The 18,421-nt window shown below is 44.4% G+C and overlaps 3 protein-coding genes and 1 non-coding gene across 4 annotated transcripts; 1 reads left to right on the top strand and 3 right to left on the bottom strand.

Annotated features, from left to right (window-relative positions):
- Positions 1 to 1,504: 1,504 nt before the first annotated feature.
- Positions 1,505 to 2,940, bottom strand: B0H65DRAFT_475371 (Alpha/Beta hydrolase protein). Its single transcript, XM_062827304.1, has 2 exons — positions 2,658 to 2,940; positions 1,505 to 2,590 (listed from the first exon to the last, which is right to left on the bottom strand). The coding sequence occupies exons 1-2, from the start codon at positions 2,791 to 2,793 to the stop codon at positions 1,734 to 1,736; spliced, it is 993 nt and encodes a 330-aa protein (XP_062678445.1). The 5' UTR covers positions 2,794 to 2,940; the 3' UTR covers positions 1,505 to 1,733.
- Positions 2,941 to 3,550: 610 nt separating this feature from the next.
- B0H65DRAFT_t399 lies at positions 3,551 to 3,660 on the top strand. Its single transcript has one exon. It is a non-coding gene; the product is annotated as a tRNA-Leu (tRNA).
- A 589-nt stretch (positions 3,661 to 4,249) lies between these two features.
- On the bottom strand, positions 4,250 to 6,900 carry B0H65DRAFT_591396 (uncharacterized protein; the record flags this gene model as incomplete). Its single annotated transcript, XM_062831097.1, has 4 exons — positions 6,800 to 6,900; positions 5,272 to 5,972; positions 4,903 to 5,055; positions 4,250 to 4,838 (listed from the first exon to the last, which is right to left on the bottom strand). Exons 1-4 carry the CDS (start codon positions 6,860 to 6,862, stop codon positions 4,250 to 4,252), a joined length of 1,506 nt encoding a protein of 501 aa, XP_062678444.1. The 5' UTR covers positions 6,863 to 6,900.
- A 1,745-nt stretch (positions 6,901 to 8,645) lies between these two features.
- B0H65DRAFT_511346 (uncharacterized protein) lies at positions 8,646 to 11,993 on the bottom strand (the record flags this gene model as incomplete). The annotated part of the gene is made up of 3 exons (XM_062828477.1): positions 8,646 to 10,113; positions 11,132 to 11,551; positions 11,632 to 11,993. The coding sequence occupies 3 exons, from the start codon at positions 11,991 to 11,993 to the stop codon at positions 8,646 to 8,648; spliced, it is 2,250 nt and encodes a 749-aa protein (XP_062678443.1).
- Between the last annotated feature and the right edge of the window lie 6,428 nt (positions 11,994 to 18,421).

The following is an 18,421-nucleotide window of genomic DNA, read 5'->3' as shown; positions in this document are numbered from 1 at the left end:
GTGGGACCCATTCACCAAAAAGGAACATGGGTGAGCGTGCCTGACTTTTTTGTCCGGACGACACCTTCGGGCAAGTTCCGTTGAGACGCGATCCATTGAGACGAGACGTGCCTGCGGTTCCATCCGTTAAACGCGGCGCTGGCAGCAGCCTGTAAGCGGGCGTGCCTGTGCCTGTCGTGCCTGTCGTGCCAGTGTCTGGATCGCGCTTTTGGCGTTGACTGGCAGCGTGTGCCATCTGAACCGTGCAGCACGCATTTTGGGGGTCTGTCTGGTCTGGTAGCGGCTGCTCCCCAGCACTGTCATGCCACTGCTGGGCGGGCGATCAGCGGAAGCTACAGGGCAGGCACAGGCGGGCCGAGTTACGGAAGTCCAGCACCGGTTCCATCGGGGGGTCGGGGAATACGCATGCTCGGCACAATTCATCCGGATCCTTGCTCTCGGATCACAGCAACCTCTACTAGGTCGTTCCTTCTCGTTTTGTCCAATATTTGATGACTGTTTTATTTTCTTTTGTATCCGCTGTTCTCCGGTGAACAATCATCATTCATCATGGAGCGAAAGATCAAGGTCAATGAGCACTTTGTAGTCCACACTTTCATGGATTCAAACAGTGGATCGACCACTGAGAGTTCATCTATTTACCTATGACGTCTTTTCTTCTTCAACATTCAAATATCCACGAGAGTTCCCACGAACATGCTGGATTGTTTACTATACGATTACTCCTCTCGGCGGTCGTATTCATCAAATTCGTGACCGATGGCGTTTTCACCATTGACAAAGCTCGGATTGTGCAGGAGCAGGGCCTTGGCTTTTCGCCTCTAATAATGCAATGGCACCTAAAGTCTCTCCAATATTCGCATATCAGCTTGTTCTTCCCTCCCACGACAATACATAACGGGATACAGAGGACTCCGTCCAAACAACAACTCACCAACCACCTGTCACTCTCACTCCAAAGTCCGACTCTGGCGCGTTCACACCGCGACAAAACGTGCAAAGCTGAACTCCACCTCCGTGCCCGGTCAGCAGGTACCCCTCGATCCTTCGGTTCTCGACCAAAGTTGTTCCAGCCTTCACATTGCCGAGCTATGGAATGAGATGACCGCTTGGACGGATAGCAACCTCTCCTTTCGGCCGTCACATGAATTGACGAGCTCTTTCAATTTACTTTGAGAAAGCTGCCATAGTTAGTATTTTTAAGTTCTTAACTATCACGGTCATACCTCCATCGAAAAATCACCGGCAAGCCTCCTCATATCGAGATGGTCCACATTTCGGCAACCGTCCTCTTCAACCCCCAATCCAACTAACTCACATTCAAAAACATGCCATGCGCTGTCTCAAAAGCCCTCCGTACCTTGCATTAGAATTGAAACCTGCAAGACACACCTGGCCGACGTAGGGCATTTACTTCGTCATAATCAGGGCAGATATTGATCCCTTGCTTGGGAGCGATGCAAGCACTTAAACTGTTGAAGAACACCCGAGGTTCACAGTTGCCATGGTGAATAACGGTTGACCATTATATAAGATCTCAATGTCAATAAACTCCTACGCCCTCTTGCCATTACCATTATCCAATATCCATGACTCCGAAACCCTGAAAATAACCAAACTGTCCTGAATCCAAACCCTAAGAAACTTCTAACAGAGACTGCTGTTATATACTGGGGAACCAAGTCACCCCAAAATCCCATATGCGGCATCTTTGATTAAACCATGCATCGTCATTAGAGGTCACCCGCCCCAAGCAAGAACGGTCTCGGAGCACTCTTCTCCGCCTTCTTCAACGGCCCAAAGAACTCCGCAAACGTCTCATTCAGCAACTGATCCGTGAGCTGCATATGATCACCCGGCGCAGTGCGGAAGTGCAGTCCGCCCTTACGATCCAACTCGCGCAGCCCGATCCAATCCTCCGAGTACATCCTCCTCGCGCGAAGGGGCGTAACCTCGGTGCCATTGACCTCGTCAAACCAAGCCGTCTCCTTGGGCACCACCGTAGTATCATCCTCGAACATGTACAGCACCAGATTCTCCAGCTTGGCCAAGTTCTCCCTGTAGGTCTGGTTCTTGAACTTCCTCTCGTTGTTGATGTCCGCCAAAAAGTTGGAGTGCTCGAGATATTGCTCGTACTCGTCCGGGTTGCGATAGTACTGCGCCGGCACCAGCCGGCTCTGCACGAACTGCGTCCAGGCGTTGCCTTTCAGCAGCGCCATGGCGCCGCGGCAGACCCAGTCGGACCAGGGGCAGTCGCGGAAGGCACTGATGCCGTTATGTTGGGAGCCGAACGTGACGAGGTTGCGGACGGGCGGGCTGTTGCACCGCTCGATGTACCCGCGCAGGAACTGGCCGCCTTGGCTGAAGCCGAGGGCGTCGATGGCCGGCGCGGTCGAGAGGATCGGGTGCGCGGCGATGTCGGCGCAGGCTTTGGCCACTTGCTCGGTCACGTTGCCGAGGAAGGTGGCGGAGCGGTCGCGGCTGCCGTCGTCGTCCATGCGAATGAAGTAGACGAGCGTGCCGGGGTTGACGGCGTCGGCGAGGGCGCCGACTTCGCGGAGGCCGGCGGCTGAGTAGCTGTCTCCTAGGCCTGTGATGGGAAATGGTTAGTTATCAACAGTTGTTGGAATCGCCGTGTGTAAGTACGTCGGTCTTACCATGCCAAATGACAAGCGGTAGTGGTGTGTCGTCGATGTCGTCGTCGCTGAGCGGCTTCTGTGCGGGACTGGCCAGCGCGGCTGCGATAAGCGAGCCACTGGTAAACAACAGCTTCAGCTGCTTGGAGATTGCCATCGTCGTCCTCGAATTTTCAATGGCCTTGGGTATTGAGAGGGAAATTGGACACCAGTGAACTAACGTCCAGCAGATACGATAAAGAAGAGCTAGCGAAGAAGCAGCTGACGTCCAGGCGGCTAGGAAAGGTGCCTGCGTTGTTCCTCGTGGCGATGCGCCAGCGCCGATGCCAGCACCGCTTGCAGCTTATCAGTTGCCGGATGCGCCGGCAGGCAATTTGACTGCGCAGGATTCGGCTAACAGTGGGGACTATGCAGTTTGAAGTTTCTCATTGGGCAGAATCTGTGAGTACCTGACATGCGCCGAGAGGCTCACCTTCCCTCCAACTTCCACTTGTTCCCCGTTCCAACTTGATCTCTCTCTTTCTTCATCATCCATCGTGATTTTATTTCCATCAAACTAGTCAAGTCTACAACTGAATTGCCATCCTACCGGTCCCTATCCCTATCGAATCTCGTCCTCGTAACCCTTTGCTTGAACTCATGCTTCGTTCTCCCCCTCCTCGGACCTTCCCCCTTTACCGCAAGAGCGATACACCACCCTCCACGCACCACTGCTTCGAACTCATTATAAGCAACACCAATTCCCTCACGCAAAAATAACTCCACCCATATACGAAAGCATCAATCGAACACTCACTCAATATCTGCCCACGATCCTCGTCGCCGGAATGGCATCATAACGTATCCGGGCACCCTGCCGAACTCCTCGCGTGTCGCCTATAAGCCCGTTGTCCGCACAAGATTTCAACAACTAAGGCAAGATGGCCGAGCGGTCTAAGGCGCCACGTTAAGGTTAACCCTTAATCTGAGTTACAACTCAAATCCGTGGTCCGAAAGGGCGTGGGTTCGAATCCCACTCTTGTCATAATCTTTTGCATTTTTGATGTTCTCGTGATGCACCGGGATGGTGAACTTCACTTTTTCCCGGCGTTCTCATGAACCATATTGGAGTTTCCGAGTAATAACCTTTTTTTGAGCATCGATCATTTTGCTGGTTCGGGACATGACTAGTGTCCATCTGGACGGTTTGTTGGTGCGAGTCCTTTAGTTAATGTTCCAGGCGTTTTGATATTCAGCATGTGCATGTCACTCGATTTGAAAGGCTTAAACATCATATCTTGAGCAAGGGCTCATTCAAAGGATAAGACCATCACGCCAGCAACTTGGGCTGTATAACCAAGTTGTTCTGTTCTGCCAGTTGCAGGACTCGACTTCGGAGTACCAGTGGTCATATGTCATCCTTGTTGATCTTTATTCATCCTTTCAAGATTTCTATATGAAGATCCTTCAGGAACAAGCGTGAATATCTCATATGAACCAGCCAAGACAAAGCAGGAACTCGGCCTCACGCAGTCAAAATCCGCTTTCACCGCATCAAGTGGTACGTACAATCCACGGACTCGACTGCGAGGGCGTGATGGTCCCAAGGCTGACATAAACATTAATATACAAAGCTATCGTCTACTTGAAGGAAACCCTTCCGGCTCTACACGACCGCCATCCTCCGTCCAACAGCCGACAATACTCAACCCGAACCCCTCTCGCTTCTCTGTACTGTCCATCGAAGAACTTGCCAATATCCTCCCATCTGCAGACTCTCGTTCCACATCATCCACCTCCAAAACCTCCACGTCATTACTACCAGCACTCCTGCGGAAGCTCCCAAGCACAATCTCCCTCTCACTCTCCGTCTCTGCCGCCATTGCCCTCGTCCGCGGCCCTCTATTCCGGCCGTTCACGCCTCTCGACTGTCCATGCCATTGATACTGATGCGTCCCAGACCTGGGAGTATTCCGTCCCGCATCACACCCGCCACCACCCGCACCGACACCGTTACTAGCGTTGCTCTTCCCGATGTTACTCTCCAACCTGGGGAACACCCTGACCAACAACTGGCGCATGGCCGGGAGACAGGCACAGATGACAGCGACGTGGTACTCGACGGCGGACCAGACGGCCACAGGGTAGTAGTCCCAGGTGACGTTGGTGGAAGGCTGAAAGGCGAGGAGGGAGTGGAGGCGGATTATGGAGACTATTGTGTCGCTGGGAGGATGTTAGTAACGGGCCGGGGTAAGACAAAAGGGAGAAGGGAGAGAAGAAAACTCACAAGACTCCGACACACAGCATCAAACCAACGGCCAACTTCTTCTTCCAATCCATGTTGAGTTTCCGGAGCTGAGACAACGGGATGGCCATGATCCAGAGGTCGAGGACGATGGTGACGATGGACTGGGTCCATGCCGAGGTGTTGACGTTGCCACTGTTTTTGTGATAACATAGTCAGCAATCCGTTCTCTTTTCACTTTTACTTCATTCCCTTCCCCATTCCGCTTCGAATATACCTACCCACCCCCATCCCAGCAACACCATCAACACCATCATCTCATCACCACCACCCTCCCTCCACCCTTTCGCCAGCCCAACCCCCCATCTAAAACCCAAAATCCAAAACTCCACAATGAAAGATTAAACTCACCACCGTCCCTCATGCTCCCCATCCCACCCCTCCCAAAAGAAACTAACCGGCCTACAACCCACCGGCAACAAAAACGCCACTCCCACCATGCCCACACACCCCAGCGTGCACCACAACACCCTCCTCGTTTTTCGAGATTCCCCAAAGATGCGCAAATACATAAACAAAAACGGCATCTTGACGTACGCCATTATCGCAACGTAGTACTCAATCAGCACATAAAACACCTTCAAAAACTCCGTCACCTCTTTTGGGCTCAGGGTCCAGACGTCTCTCCCTATTCCTGCTTTGGCTAGTGAATAGCAGATGAGGATGGTGTAAGGGATTCCCAGGGGGATGGACAAGAAAATGACCCAGTCGTCTAGGCCTAGACGGCCGGAGGGGTGGGTTAGGAGCCGGAAAGCTAGGCGGGAGAGGACGAGGAGAGGACTTAGAATGCCGAGGGTTAGGGTCAGGACGACTAATTGGGGGGAGCGGTTGCGGGGGACGTCGTGGCAGAGGGTGGCGGTGGCGTTGAGGGCGGTTAGGAGGGGGATGGGTGGGCAGGAGGTTGAGAAGCAGGAGGTTAGGGAGGGGCGGTGGTGCGGTTCAGGGGAGCAGAGGCAGTCAATGAGGAGGGGCTCGAGGGACGAGGTTGAGGAGGTGGAGGTGGGTGAAAAGGAGCAGGGAAAGAGAGTGAGGTACGGGATTATGCAGTCATCCTGGGAAGAGAGAGAGTGTGTTAGCTGTGGGTCTGTCTGTCTTTCTTCTTAGAGTAGTGAGTGGTAGTAGAGTGTGAGTGTGAAAGTAGACGAGGCTTGAGAGGTAGGTAATCATGGTGTTTCAGCTGTTGAATGGATGGAAGTAGTAGACTAAACCTACCGCGCAACTAGGATAACCCTCCAAGATCTCTGATATAGCCGTCTTTGTGATATTATATGCTCTCACCGGCGAGGAGAGAAGAATCAGGATTAGAAGAACCTGAACAACAACAAGTTCCCAAAGTGAGCAGCGCCTCAAGATCGGAGACAGGCCCACCATAGCTCCCATTCTTTTCTGGGCCTTTTGGCCCGTGAAACAAGGTATGACCAGGAAGAAAGAGGCTGAACCCCAAAGCCGAAGATAAGGTCAACTAAGTAGAAAAGTGTGGTGAAACACAAAGCTTATTTCCCACGTGCTAGCTGCTGTCCCATCGTGAAGAGAAAGAAAGAGAGAAAAACAAAAAAAGAGAGACAAGGCGTTAAGGGTATGTATGCCGAACAATAAAGATTGCGTGCGGTATTTGAGGGGATCACAACCATGGGGAAAAGAGGATGATGATGATGATGACGGCGTACACGGACGGAGACATGGAGAGCCACAGAAGTAGTACTGGACTAGGTAGTCTAGTGTCACCGTCACCGGCCTCCGTCCAGTCTCCCCTTACATGGGGACTGGTCACCCACGGGACTGGGTAGTCTGCGTACACACACACATCTTGATATCGACTGCCCGGCTTCATCGTGTATGTCCTTTGTTGTGTGTAATCAGATGTAACCAGCCTACCTACATCCGTCTTTCGGTATGGCTGTTGTAGGGATGGATGTACAATGTATGGAAGCACGGAAGCCATGTTATCAGAAGCACAGTGTCCCTGTATTATCCGGCCCGTTGCCGTTCTGCGTCTTTGCGTATGTAACAAACTTCGATTGTTCCACGAGCAGCAAAAGAGCCAGGGACGAAAGCCATTCCAGCCAGCATCTTTCTTTAATAAAGAAAGAAGAGAAATCATCGAGAAGGGAAAAAGGAAGGTTACACACACACACACACCCCTACACTATTTTAAACACCCACGGTCCAGAGCCCCCACGTTCCCCGGTTATCGATTTCGGGGGTTGAATAGACAACGCAATGTTTGGGGCCCTCGAGCAAAATATATTGCATTTATTGGTCGTGAAATGGCGCTCCCTTGTGCATATGCGATGCCCTGTCTCTCGATAGGTACCTACATTTCACGGCAGACAGAGCTCTGTGCCTGTGCCTGTGCCTGTGCCTGTGCCTGTGACACTCACACAGCAGCGCATATGCAGATGTACGATGGGCACCTCTTTGTATGTAGATGAGGGAGATCCGGCTTCCTTCCTTTCCGTCGCTCCTTTGGTACTACCAAGTGCCGCCGGAATTGAGGTGTGTAGAACGTAGAACAACGGGCGCATAGCCTCCTCGAGGTAGATTGTGTTGTGATACCCTGCTTCGGATTTGTTCACTTCCTGGATTCGTGACTCCCGAGTTGTGCAAGTTGAAAGTTGAAGACAGGCTTCTTTGGCCGACCGAGGGGATATCAAATGAATGATAAGTGGCTTTTCTGTGAGAACCCATAACCCGGTACCACATGGAATGATACATGTCATGACACAAGCGGCATCGTTTCCCGATGCAAGATACAAGATGTTGTCACTGTCTCTAGCCATCCCCTTTCCCAGCGGCTGTTGGCTGTTGACTTAACTGACTTTGTATATCGCGGGACTACCCTCCAACCGAGTAGGTCAGGGCTAGTTATACGCGGGAACTCTCGTCCGTCGTCACAGTTTCGATAGTCCTCCCCTGAGCTGAGTACAGAGTTGCAACCCCCTTCCCATTGTTATCATACCTAGGCAGTTACTGATAAGGCTCCCTCAATGCTACAGAACAGGAAGCTGAACCACCCCACGTCTTTCTAATTGCGTGGGTGTGGGAGTCAGCTACATGGTATGAGTTTCAGAGACTCGCACGATACGGGAGGAGGCTATTCCCATATGATGCCATGCATGACGTGTGGAAGAAGTGTGGAAGAAGTGTGGAAGGGATGCGGATGAAACAAGACACGAAGGTTCCGGGATGTCTGGATATTTTACACATCTAAGCAGGGCCACGTGCATCATGGTCTGGGGCTGATCCTTGTGTGAGCTTGACATCGCCAGGCACCGAGATTCCAGCCTCATGACGTGAATAGTAGGCGAAGAAATGATGCGACTGCCCTGGTGAACAGAACATTGAAGCTCATTAAATCGTCGACCTTGAATGGTTACTCGATCCCCGGGTTGACGCAGATGGCACGAGAGTTGCACATGTTTGCCCTCGTGAATGCTCGGAGCGGTCTGCTCTTGTTTCGAACAAACAGATGTACCTAGCCGTCCAGATATTCGGGTCGGCATGTAAGCCCATTTCGGGAGTTCACCGCAAAGTTGGTTGCCATATGAAACCATTTTGGGCCGACCGGGAAGATATTCGAGATCTAAGCCAGGTACCATTCCAAATAATGTGCTTCATCAGGTGAGAGGTGGGCGTTTCAAGAGAGATCGAAGAAGGGTATTTTTGGTAAGAGACGCACGTTTTATTTACAGCATAGTATCCTGAGTATACCCGCCCAAGAAGCCTTACGCCGACTTGACAGCGAGCTTCTCCTTCATCTCGGTCTTTATCCTGGTGATGGTGCCAGAACCGGTGTAGACCATGCCGGTGTAAACCATGGCCACACTGGCACCAGCATTGAGAACCTTCAAGGCCTGCTCACCGTTGGTAATTCCACCAGAGGCGAACAGAACCTTTTGCGCAGCGCTCTTGTCAGACTCGGACTTGAGAGCATAGCCGTCCAGCATCTTGCGATACCTCCCAACCAGGCTAAGAGTGTTCTTGAACAGAGCAGGGCCTGAGAAACCACCCTCCTCGTGGAGAATATTGGGCTCGTCGTCGATCAGCTTGACGCCCTTGGGAACGATGCCGGTCCGGCGCTTGGTGGTGTTGCCGACAATGACACCGTCAACACCGCTGTTCCACACAGCCTCCACAACACCCTCCATCTGTGTATCATCATCCTCATCGGGTGAAACCTTGACCATGACTCTTGGCTTAATCTTCCTCTTGGTTTGCTGGGCGGCGTCCACAACAGCAGAAAGAAGCTTGGTCAACGGCTCGGTAGCCTGCAGGTCGCGTAGGCCGGGGGTGTTGGGGCTGCTGACGTTGACGACAAGGACATCGGCGTAGGGGGCAAGCTTGTCGACACAGTAGACGTAGTCGCGAATGACAGCATTGACATCCTTCTCGTCCGTCTTCTTGTTCTTGGCGATCTGGACGCACAAGAGACGGCCGGGGTGGAGACTGCCGGGAGGGATGTCATCAGTGCCCTCCTCGTTCAGCACCTGGTTCTCGGTAAGACCGACAGAGCGAGCGAACTTGCGAAGGCGTTCGCGCAAGCGGGTGGCCATGGCGTCAGCGCCGCGGGAGTTAAGACCATAGCGGTTGATCAGACCGTCGACGGAGGGAATGCGGAAAACTCTGGGCTTGGGGTTGCCCTCCTGAGGGAAGGGAGTGCAGCCACCAACCTCGACGACACCGGCACCGAGGGCGAACAGAGGATCGGGGATCTCGGCGTCCTTGTCGAGACCAGCAGAGATGCCGATAGGGTTGAGGAGCTGCTTGCCGAAAACGTTGACGGACAAAGGACCGTTGGGATACTCGGGAACTCTCTCGCGAATGTGAAGGCCAACCTCATAGAGGCCCTTTAGGGCGGCAGTACCAACATGGTGAGCTTCTTCGGCATCGGGGTAGATGGTGCGAAGGAGGCGAGGAACGAGGTACTGGTGGACGGAGGCGCGGGTGTCTGTCGCGTAGTAGTAGCCTACACCGAGGACGGCAGCAAGAGCGGCGGCGTAGGCGGAGAGCTTTAGACGACGGGGGAGGATCGAGGGATCGGCGACGGCAGCTTTGGTGGGCTCGGTAGGGGTAGGGGTAGCGGTAGTGGTGGTGGTGGTCGTCGTTGTTGTCGAGTTCGGGCGACGAGGAAAGGACTGGAGTCTTGGCTTGGGCGCAAGAGGGCGGAGGGCCGCTGAGAGGGCAGGTCTTGTCCTGAGGTAGGGGGCGGCCATTGTGAGGGCTGTCGAGTGTTTGCTGGACCAAGCCAACACTCAATGTTTTGGTGGAAAGTTTGGGTGACTCGAAGCGAGAGAGCACAGGGTGGAGATGACGATGACGATTAGATGGACGGGGACGACTCCGAGCCGGAAGCTCCACGGTGTCCCGGTCGGGGCTCCCCCGCCGGGCAGTTAGGTTTCTCGCTCGACTCACCGAGAGCGGAGACCCCACTGAATTTGGGCTGATGTCAACCAGGAACCGACCCGTTTAAATCGACTGTGTCTTTTGTTTAAATCGACGGCGTGGGGCCATACAAATTCGCTGTCAGAGACAGCCAAGACCTCAAGCTTGGCATCGCTTTCCCGCGTCCGCAATCACCACCAAGTCATAACCGAAAGTCATCATCTTGAACGACGACAACGAGAGCTCAAAAACACCTTTTTCGAAGCGCTGAATTTACATTCACACGCGGGGGCCTCTCGCCGGCCCCCTGCACCCCCGGAACTAAACCTAACTGACCCTAACCGCTAACCCTAACCTAACTAACCCTAACCTTCGGGACCGCCCGTGACACAGTCGATTTAAACAGAAGACACAGTCGATTTAAACGACTCGCCAGGAACTGGATGAACGGGCGGGTACCTGACTCCACCCACTATAATTCCCATCTATGGTTTCATCTTTCAGGGACCACCCACCCACTGCCATGTGCCCCTCGGCTGATTCATCAGTGCCCCTTCTTTGAGGACAGTGACACAGCATCCCGTAGACCAAAGAAAAACAACAAAAATGTATTCGCTCAACTGACACGATATCTTCATGTCGATGCAACCAAAAACCGCCCACAAGAACGCCGACCCATGCAATGATGTCTATGCAACCCCAAAATGCCAAAATAACACCCCTCCTCTAGGTTCCCCGATGAAAATGCACCCTCCTCTATCGCCGCCGTATCCGCTAATTCACAGCCGCCGTCGCCATCTCTGTTCGCGTCGATAGCTCTACTTGTCACGCCGCCGCCGCCGCCTGTGTCGATCCCGCAACTACTGGAGCCTCGACCGCCTTTACCGCCAGCGCCGGCGCCGGCTCAATCGTCTTTCCATCCTCGGCCTTCCGATTCAAGAAACTCAGATACGTCTGCCACCCAACCGCGACCACGCCCGCAAACAGCGACCGGTACTCCATCGGGATGAACGTAAAGCTGATCGCCGTCACGGCCGGCCAGAGCTTCCACGAGTTGACAAAGCTCACAGGCACCGTGACCCGGATGCGCTCCACGATATTATTCCAGCTCTCGCCCGCGAGAAAGGCATGCATGCCGAAGAAATACGTGTTGAAGATCGGGGTGAAGCAGATCTGGTTGACCACCACCTTGGTGCCCAGCGAGAGGATGTGCGACGAGTAATTAAATTTGTTGGACAACCACAACATCCTGCGGGCGCAAGCCAAAATATGTCAGTCTCACAATCCTTTATACGATACAAGACAAAAACAGGGAGGGCTTGCGCCTACCACTTATAACTGGGAATTGACGATATGGACCCGACAATCAGCGACCGCACCGTCCTCTTGGGATCATAGTCCCTCCCGCCCATCCTTTGCGCCGAGAGATCAGCAGTGAAGCAGATAACCAGCGACGTGGCCACCTGGGTGGTATATGGCCTCTTGCGCTGGGCGCGCGCGTATGCCATGGCCGCCCTCGTCAGGGGCCCGAGTCGCTGCCAGAAGGGAAGGGTAGGGACATTGCCCGGTGTCGGAATCTGCTCGCCGGCCGTCGGAGGCTTGTGCGAGTGATGCGCCCGGCGCTGGCGGACATGGCGAAGAAATTCGACTTTGCGCCGAAGTACGGCCCGGAGTAGTGATTCGGCTGCCATGCTGTTTACCGTGTCGGTAGGTAGCTATCTCTGTCGCCCGATGTCGCTCGTTCGTGGTAGTTGATGTGTTGAATAGTTGAGCAATCCCTCTTCTAGCAGCGCTCGCTTTCTGATATTCGCATCGCAGTGTGTCTAAGCGCAACAGGAAAGGAAGGGAGGGAAAAGACAAAATGACTCGAACAAAGTGAACAACGGCTTGTCACGGCCTGGTCAAGGGAACCCGAACCACCGAAGTGACCGAACAGTGATAAGGCTTAAAGTGCTCCCGGGTGACAGGATCCACGAGACCTTTCTAGCTAACCCACTTTAGGGGGCCGGCGTCGCTCGCTCTAAAAATATTCGATAGCATGTACCTCTATGCCCTGGAATGTATAGCACAGGTACACCTTCATCCCAATTCCCAAAACTGCCATGATGCTCGCCCCTATTTTTGCCTTGTTGTTCCCTGATTCCGGGCCGCTCAGGGGCTCCCGCAAGTCCCGTCTGTGCGAGTTTGCCGAGCCAGGAACCGCTGGAATGACTCTGTTTCGCCCATCACAGCGACTCCAGCAACGTGGTTGAGCGTGAACGGTTCTCGAAAGGGGGCAAACACACAATGTCAACATTGGGCTAGCCAGTCACGCAATCAAGGCCGCAACCAGGAGGGCAAACCTGAAAAAAAAAAAAAAAAAAAAAAAAAAAAAAAAACACAGAAATAGAACAAAAAAAATACTTACTACGCTGGGAAACCGCTTGGTGAAAACCCAGATGCCCGCTTGGAATACGCTGTAGGTTAGTATGCTTGCTATAGGTTAGTATATTCGCTCGTTCGCTGAGGATAAGGATGTTCGCTGGAGATACCCGTGCGTGTGAGGTTGGCTTTTGTAAGGGAAGGCTGGCCAGACTACATCCACTCTCTGCAAGAGAGTGGGCCACTAAATTCTGGGACACCACTTTAATATAGGAGAGCCCAAATTGTATGGGAATTAAGAAGGAAAAGCAGTAGCACTACGATAATAAGGATCTGAAAGATGCAACTTGAATAAGAGCTTCTAGGAAGTACAAGAGATACTTTGGGAACTTTTTAAGAAGATCCGATATCCGGGGGTAATGTTGTTCACAAAAAGGACGGAAACTTCACCAAATCTAATGCATCGTCTAATACCGGAATACTAAGGAAAAGTTTAGGATTTCGTAGTCTCATTTACTTAGCTACCTACGCATAGCCCTTACGTCTCTTTATACCTGCGGGTCCAAATAGTTGTAACATCTCCACTACACTTACCCACCTACTAATTATAATATTATACTATTTAGACCTATAAAATAAAGAGACGCGGCTATACTACAATCTAAACCTAACATAAACAAAAAAGTCTATTATACGTAAACCAATTATATATTCCCAACATATTCTATATATTATTATACGACTCAACGTAACTATATACTTTATATATACGCCCTATACACATATCCAATACTATATATTTATTAATCCTATTCTCTCCTCCCTCTTCTCCTATTCTTCTTAATATCAATAATATATTTATATCCTACTAATTATATTAGGTAACCTAACTAACTTCTATATTTATATTTCCTCTACCTATATTCTAATTACTATATACCGAACCCTATCAAAAATCCTCCAACGAATCTTCTAATAAACCCTTTACATTTAAAACAAATACTTTAAATAGAAAACCCCTTTCTAAGGCCTCTAAAATAAATACCTCTCAAATAAATATTTCGAATAACAATTCTAATATCTTAAACCCTATTCAAAAATTATTCGAACTTATTAATATTTATATTAAAAATCATTATCGGACGAATTTACGGTAATACTTAATCTACTTCTTTATTTAATAAAAAAAATATAATATCCTAATAATATAATAAACGCTTTAATATATTTATTAACGCCCTTAAAAAACCTATCGTACGCAAAGTACTGTTAAATACCAATATTTATTTATATTTCGAATAAAATCATACCAACCTTTCTTCTAACGAACCCACTACCCAATCTCGAATAAACGAATAAATAATAGAACCTACTACCTAATTTTAAATAAACGAATAAATAATAAAGAAATAGAAACTACCCCGAATATATTTCTAAACTTCCCTCTATATAGAATTTAAATTACTTATACAAAAACTAAAAGTAATAAAAGCATTTATATTATTCATTATTAATAAATTCGCTAATAATATTCTTACTGTTAAGAATATTTCTAATATTATATAAATTCGCTCTCGTCTTCGTTCCGTATATAGAACCTTAATAAAAATTACCCCCGAATTAATAGAATTACTCACCGCGCTATATATATAATAACGCGCCCACTAAAATTCTTATAAATTAAAGGATAATACTCGAATAAAAAGAGAAATCCGTAATCGTATAATTATAATAGTATTTATTATTATAAACTCCTACGCACCCTAAATAAGTATATTTATCCTAAAATTATTCAATATCTACTTTAAAAATAATTCTATATAATTATATATATATAATATATTAGCCCGGTTTAATATAGTTTGTTTGTATAAAATTATCCTATAAATTATTCATCGATTTATTAACATCTCTACAATACGTATATTTAAATACTATAAAGGTAAACTTAATTCCCCTTATTGGAATTAAACGTCCCTATATTTATAAATCCACTTGTATACTTACATAATTCTAAATAAACCTTAAATGCGTTAATTATTACCTAAATATAATTATTATTTATAATAATTTCAATTTTATAACCCGTATAGAAAGTTTTAATATCGGTCGGAAGGATATAATATAAAACCTTACCACCTATCTCCTTATTAATAATCCTAATATTAATAGCCTATTTACAATATCCTAATAGCGCCTATATATTAAATTTAAATTAAAATAATTATTTAATTACTTAAATATTACGCCGCTATCCTTCGATAATATAATCCGTTATTTTACTAAAAATTGACTAACCGCTATATTCGGGCAGAAATCAAAATAATCTATCCTTCTCTTCCTAATCGTTAAGTAACTAATAACTGCCAAAAACTATATTCTCTAAATACCGGCTATTATAAAAAATAAAAATAAAAATATTAATATTTATTATTTATACAATAAACTTTTCCTTAATATTCTTAATTTAAATAAAAATAACTTTAGTAATCAACTTATCTTCGTCTACAATAACTAACAAAACGACGTCTTTTATCCGCTATATTATCATCAATTAGTTTAAAATTAACTATACCTATAATTGCAAATAATAAATTTTCATTATACTTATATTCTTTTATATCTTTATAAACTATATTAATATAATTTTTCGTATTTTCTAACCCCTAATAACTAAAAATATCTAAAGCCTTAAAAAAGGCATCCGAATAAAACAATATAATACAAAATTCTATAATAGTCAATATTTATTAAAAAAATATATTTACTTCTAAAATCCTAACCTTTCTTATCGCTAAACTCGTCGACTATAATTATATTTCAAAATCTAAGTTTATTAAGTCTTCTATACGCCGAATTATATTAAACGCTAGAGAAAATTCTATTAACTAGCAATTATTTTCTATCGATAATAAAATCTTTTTTCCAGTTACTTAATTTAAATATAAAATGCTTTTAAAGATAATGAATATTAATTATTGTAATATTTATTATTACTTACAAATTATCCGTATCTTTATAATACTCAATAAAGCTATCTCTTTAAAAGATTATAACATCCTACAATAAATAATAAACTTCTTTCCCATCCTATTTTATAATGGTAAATTAAATAATTATAAGCCCGAAATACTTTCTTTAATATAATTATTTTACCCCGAAATTATAAACTAGCCGCTCGCTAATACTATCCTACAATCTAATATAATATAATATTTTATAATTAATAATTAATAAAAAGTAATTAATATAGCCCTCGAATATATTAATACTTCCTTTACATTCGATATTAAGTAGAATAAAAATTCGATTTACAATACTAAAACTATATTCGTCTAACTTTCCGCTATTGATTTATATACTGCAACTATCTATAAAATTATTCAAAATAATATACGAACTTATCAAACTAGTAAATATACAAATCTATTTACTAATAAAAACTTCATTAATTATACTTATGTAATATATTGGAATAAAAAAGTATGGTAAAAATATACTAATTTCCGACTACCTAATAACTTAAGATTTAATACCCCTAATATCCTATAATTTAAACTCACTATATTACTAAAATTAAAATTTAATACCTTCAATATAAAGGAAGTCCGACCCTTATGAATAAATAAGTAAATAATAATCTAAAACCCTAATAAAATCACTAAGTAAATAGAAAAAAATATAAGAAAAATAATTATCGATAATACTAAGGGCGAACGGATATATCTTAATAATAGTATTAATTCTAATAATAATTTCATATAGGCCCTTTCTAATGAATCTTTAAGTATTTATATAAATTAAACCGAAAATAATTTAAAGCACAATTAATATAGGCTAATCTCGCGTAAATCTCGTATTTTACAGAACTATTTCAAAAATGACATAATATAATAAAATTTATATAGGGTATTAGGGCTTCTAAATATAAATTTTCTAAAAATTAATGAAGTATCATAATAATTATTATCTAAATCTAATAAGGGAAAGGAGAAGGGACTAATATATATTAATATTCGTCTAAACTCCAAAGAATAATAACGAACCGGTATTACCGGCCCCTATAAAAAGAGAAACTAATGTATACAAAAATTAGCGCATCTAAAACTAATAAAAGAATTAACCCTCTACTCCCTTATCGGTTTTGAAACCCCTATAAAAAGAAAAGATTAATGTATACAAAAATTAATATATTTAAAACTTATGAGGGAATTAACCTTTTATTCCCCCATCGATTTTAAAACTCCTATAAAAAAAGGAAGCTATATATATAAAAAAACTAGTATCTCTATAAATTTTAAACGAACTATCATTAATATTTATAATTACCCCCATCGGATTTAAATAATAAACCTATTAATTATTTATAATAATCAAATAATAATTAAATAATTTAAAATATTTGTATAAAATTAAATAATATAATAAAATAAAATAATTAATAATAAAATCAACCGTTTACTCTAACGATGAAATAAAATATATAAAGACGAAATTTACTATTTACCCTAATAACGCTAAGGAGGCTATAAATAATTTTCGGGAAACTAAAATAATAATAAAAATAGCTATCCTACCTCTATTAATATAAATAATACTAATAACAATCTACTTTCGTATTGTAAACAACTAAGACTGAAAGTTTAAAACTATCTTAAAATAAATCGAATACTAATACAATATTAAAAGCCGCTTCAAAGGATAATGAAATCCTATCTAAACCTCTGCTACTTCTCTTAAGAATACTAAAGCGGCTATAAACAACATTTTAAAAGGCTTAATACTCTATAAAAATTATATAATAATTTAGTAAAATTTAATATTCATTACTCTACCTAATACCAATAAATACGCCATAAAAATAATTCTCTAAGAGAGCCCTAAAATTAAAGAAGAAAAACTATTACTTAAAAATAATAATAAAGGTAAATTAAAAGGAAAACGCTGATTAATCTTCAAAATATTATTAAATTATTTATTTTCTAATTCTTTAAATTAAATATTCTTTTAAATAGTATCTACTATTATAATTATTCAAAGAATACAAATTTATCTACGCTATTTTATAATTTGCCCCCTTCCTCCTAAATAAAAATTTTCTAAACGAAACGGCCCTCTGAAAATATAATAATTTTAAATATACCTTTTTCTTTAAAGAACTAAGCTATAATATTGCTTACAATAACTAACCCCCAATTCCTTCCTCTGTATACTATCGCTTCTATTTTGTTGGATCTAAAAAACTAAGATAATTCATCCTATTTTATTTATTTCTTCGAATATATTAGGTTTTTTTCATCTGAAGTTATTAATAACTTCCTAAAAGAACGATAAGAAAACTTTTCAAACTTCTATCCAATATTTCGAAATATAAAACTTACTATTAATTCTAAAAATCTAATAAAATTATACCCCGCTCTACCATTTCCCTAATAGAATTTATATATTTCTATAACCTAATACCTTTACTCCCTATTATTATATTAATAACCGTAAAATACTAAGACCTAAAGAAAACCAAAAATACCGAACTTTAATATAGTATAGACAAAAGTATAAAAAATACTAATCCTTTAAAAACTATATCCTATTAAATTTTATTATTTATATTAAAAACCGGACAAAATTCTAATCTTAAGGGGAGGCACGCCACAAAGCACATCCGTTCCGAATAATAAATCTATCCTATTTCCAAATATTCTAACGCTTATCTAGTAAAAAACACACCCAAATATTAAATTTATCTAATTACAATCCA

Source organism: Neurospora tetraspora, assembly GCF_033439725.1.
Source record: "Neurospora tetraspora strain CBS 560.94 chromosome Unknown B0H65scaffold_7, whole genome shotgun sequence".
NCBI classification, from domain to species: domain Eukaryota; kingdom Fungi; phylum Ascomycota; class Sordariomycetes; order Sordariales; family Sordariaceae; genus Neurospora; species Neurospora tetraspora.
Note: the sequence above shows the minus strand (reverse complement) of the source record. Positions and strands in the feature narration are given on the sequence as shown.

Coding starts and splice junctions, on each gene's coding strand:
- B0H65DRAFT_475371 (XM_062827304.1), bottom strand. CDS start 2,793: ATGGCAATCTCCAAGCAGCTGAAGCTGTTGTTTACCAGTGGCTCGCTT. Junction 2,591..2,657: donor ACCGCTTGTCATTTGGCATG/GTAAGACCGACG, acceptor TTCCCATCACAG/GCCTAGGAGACAGCTACTCA.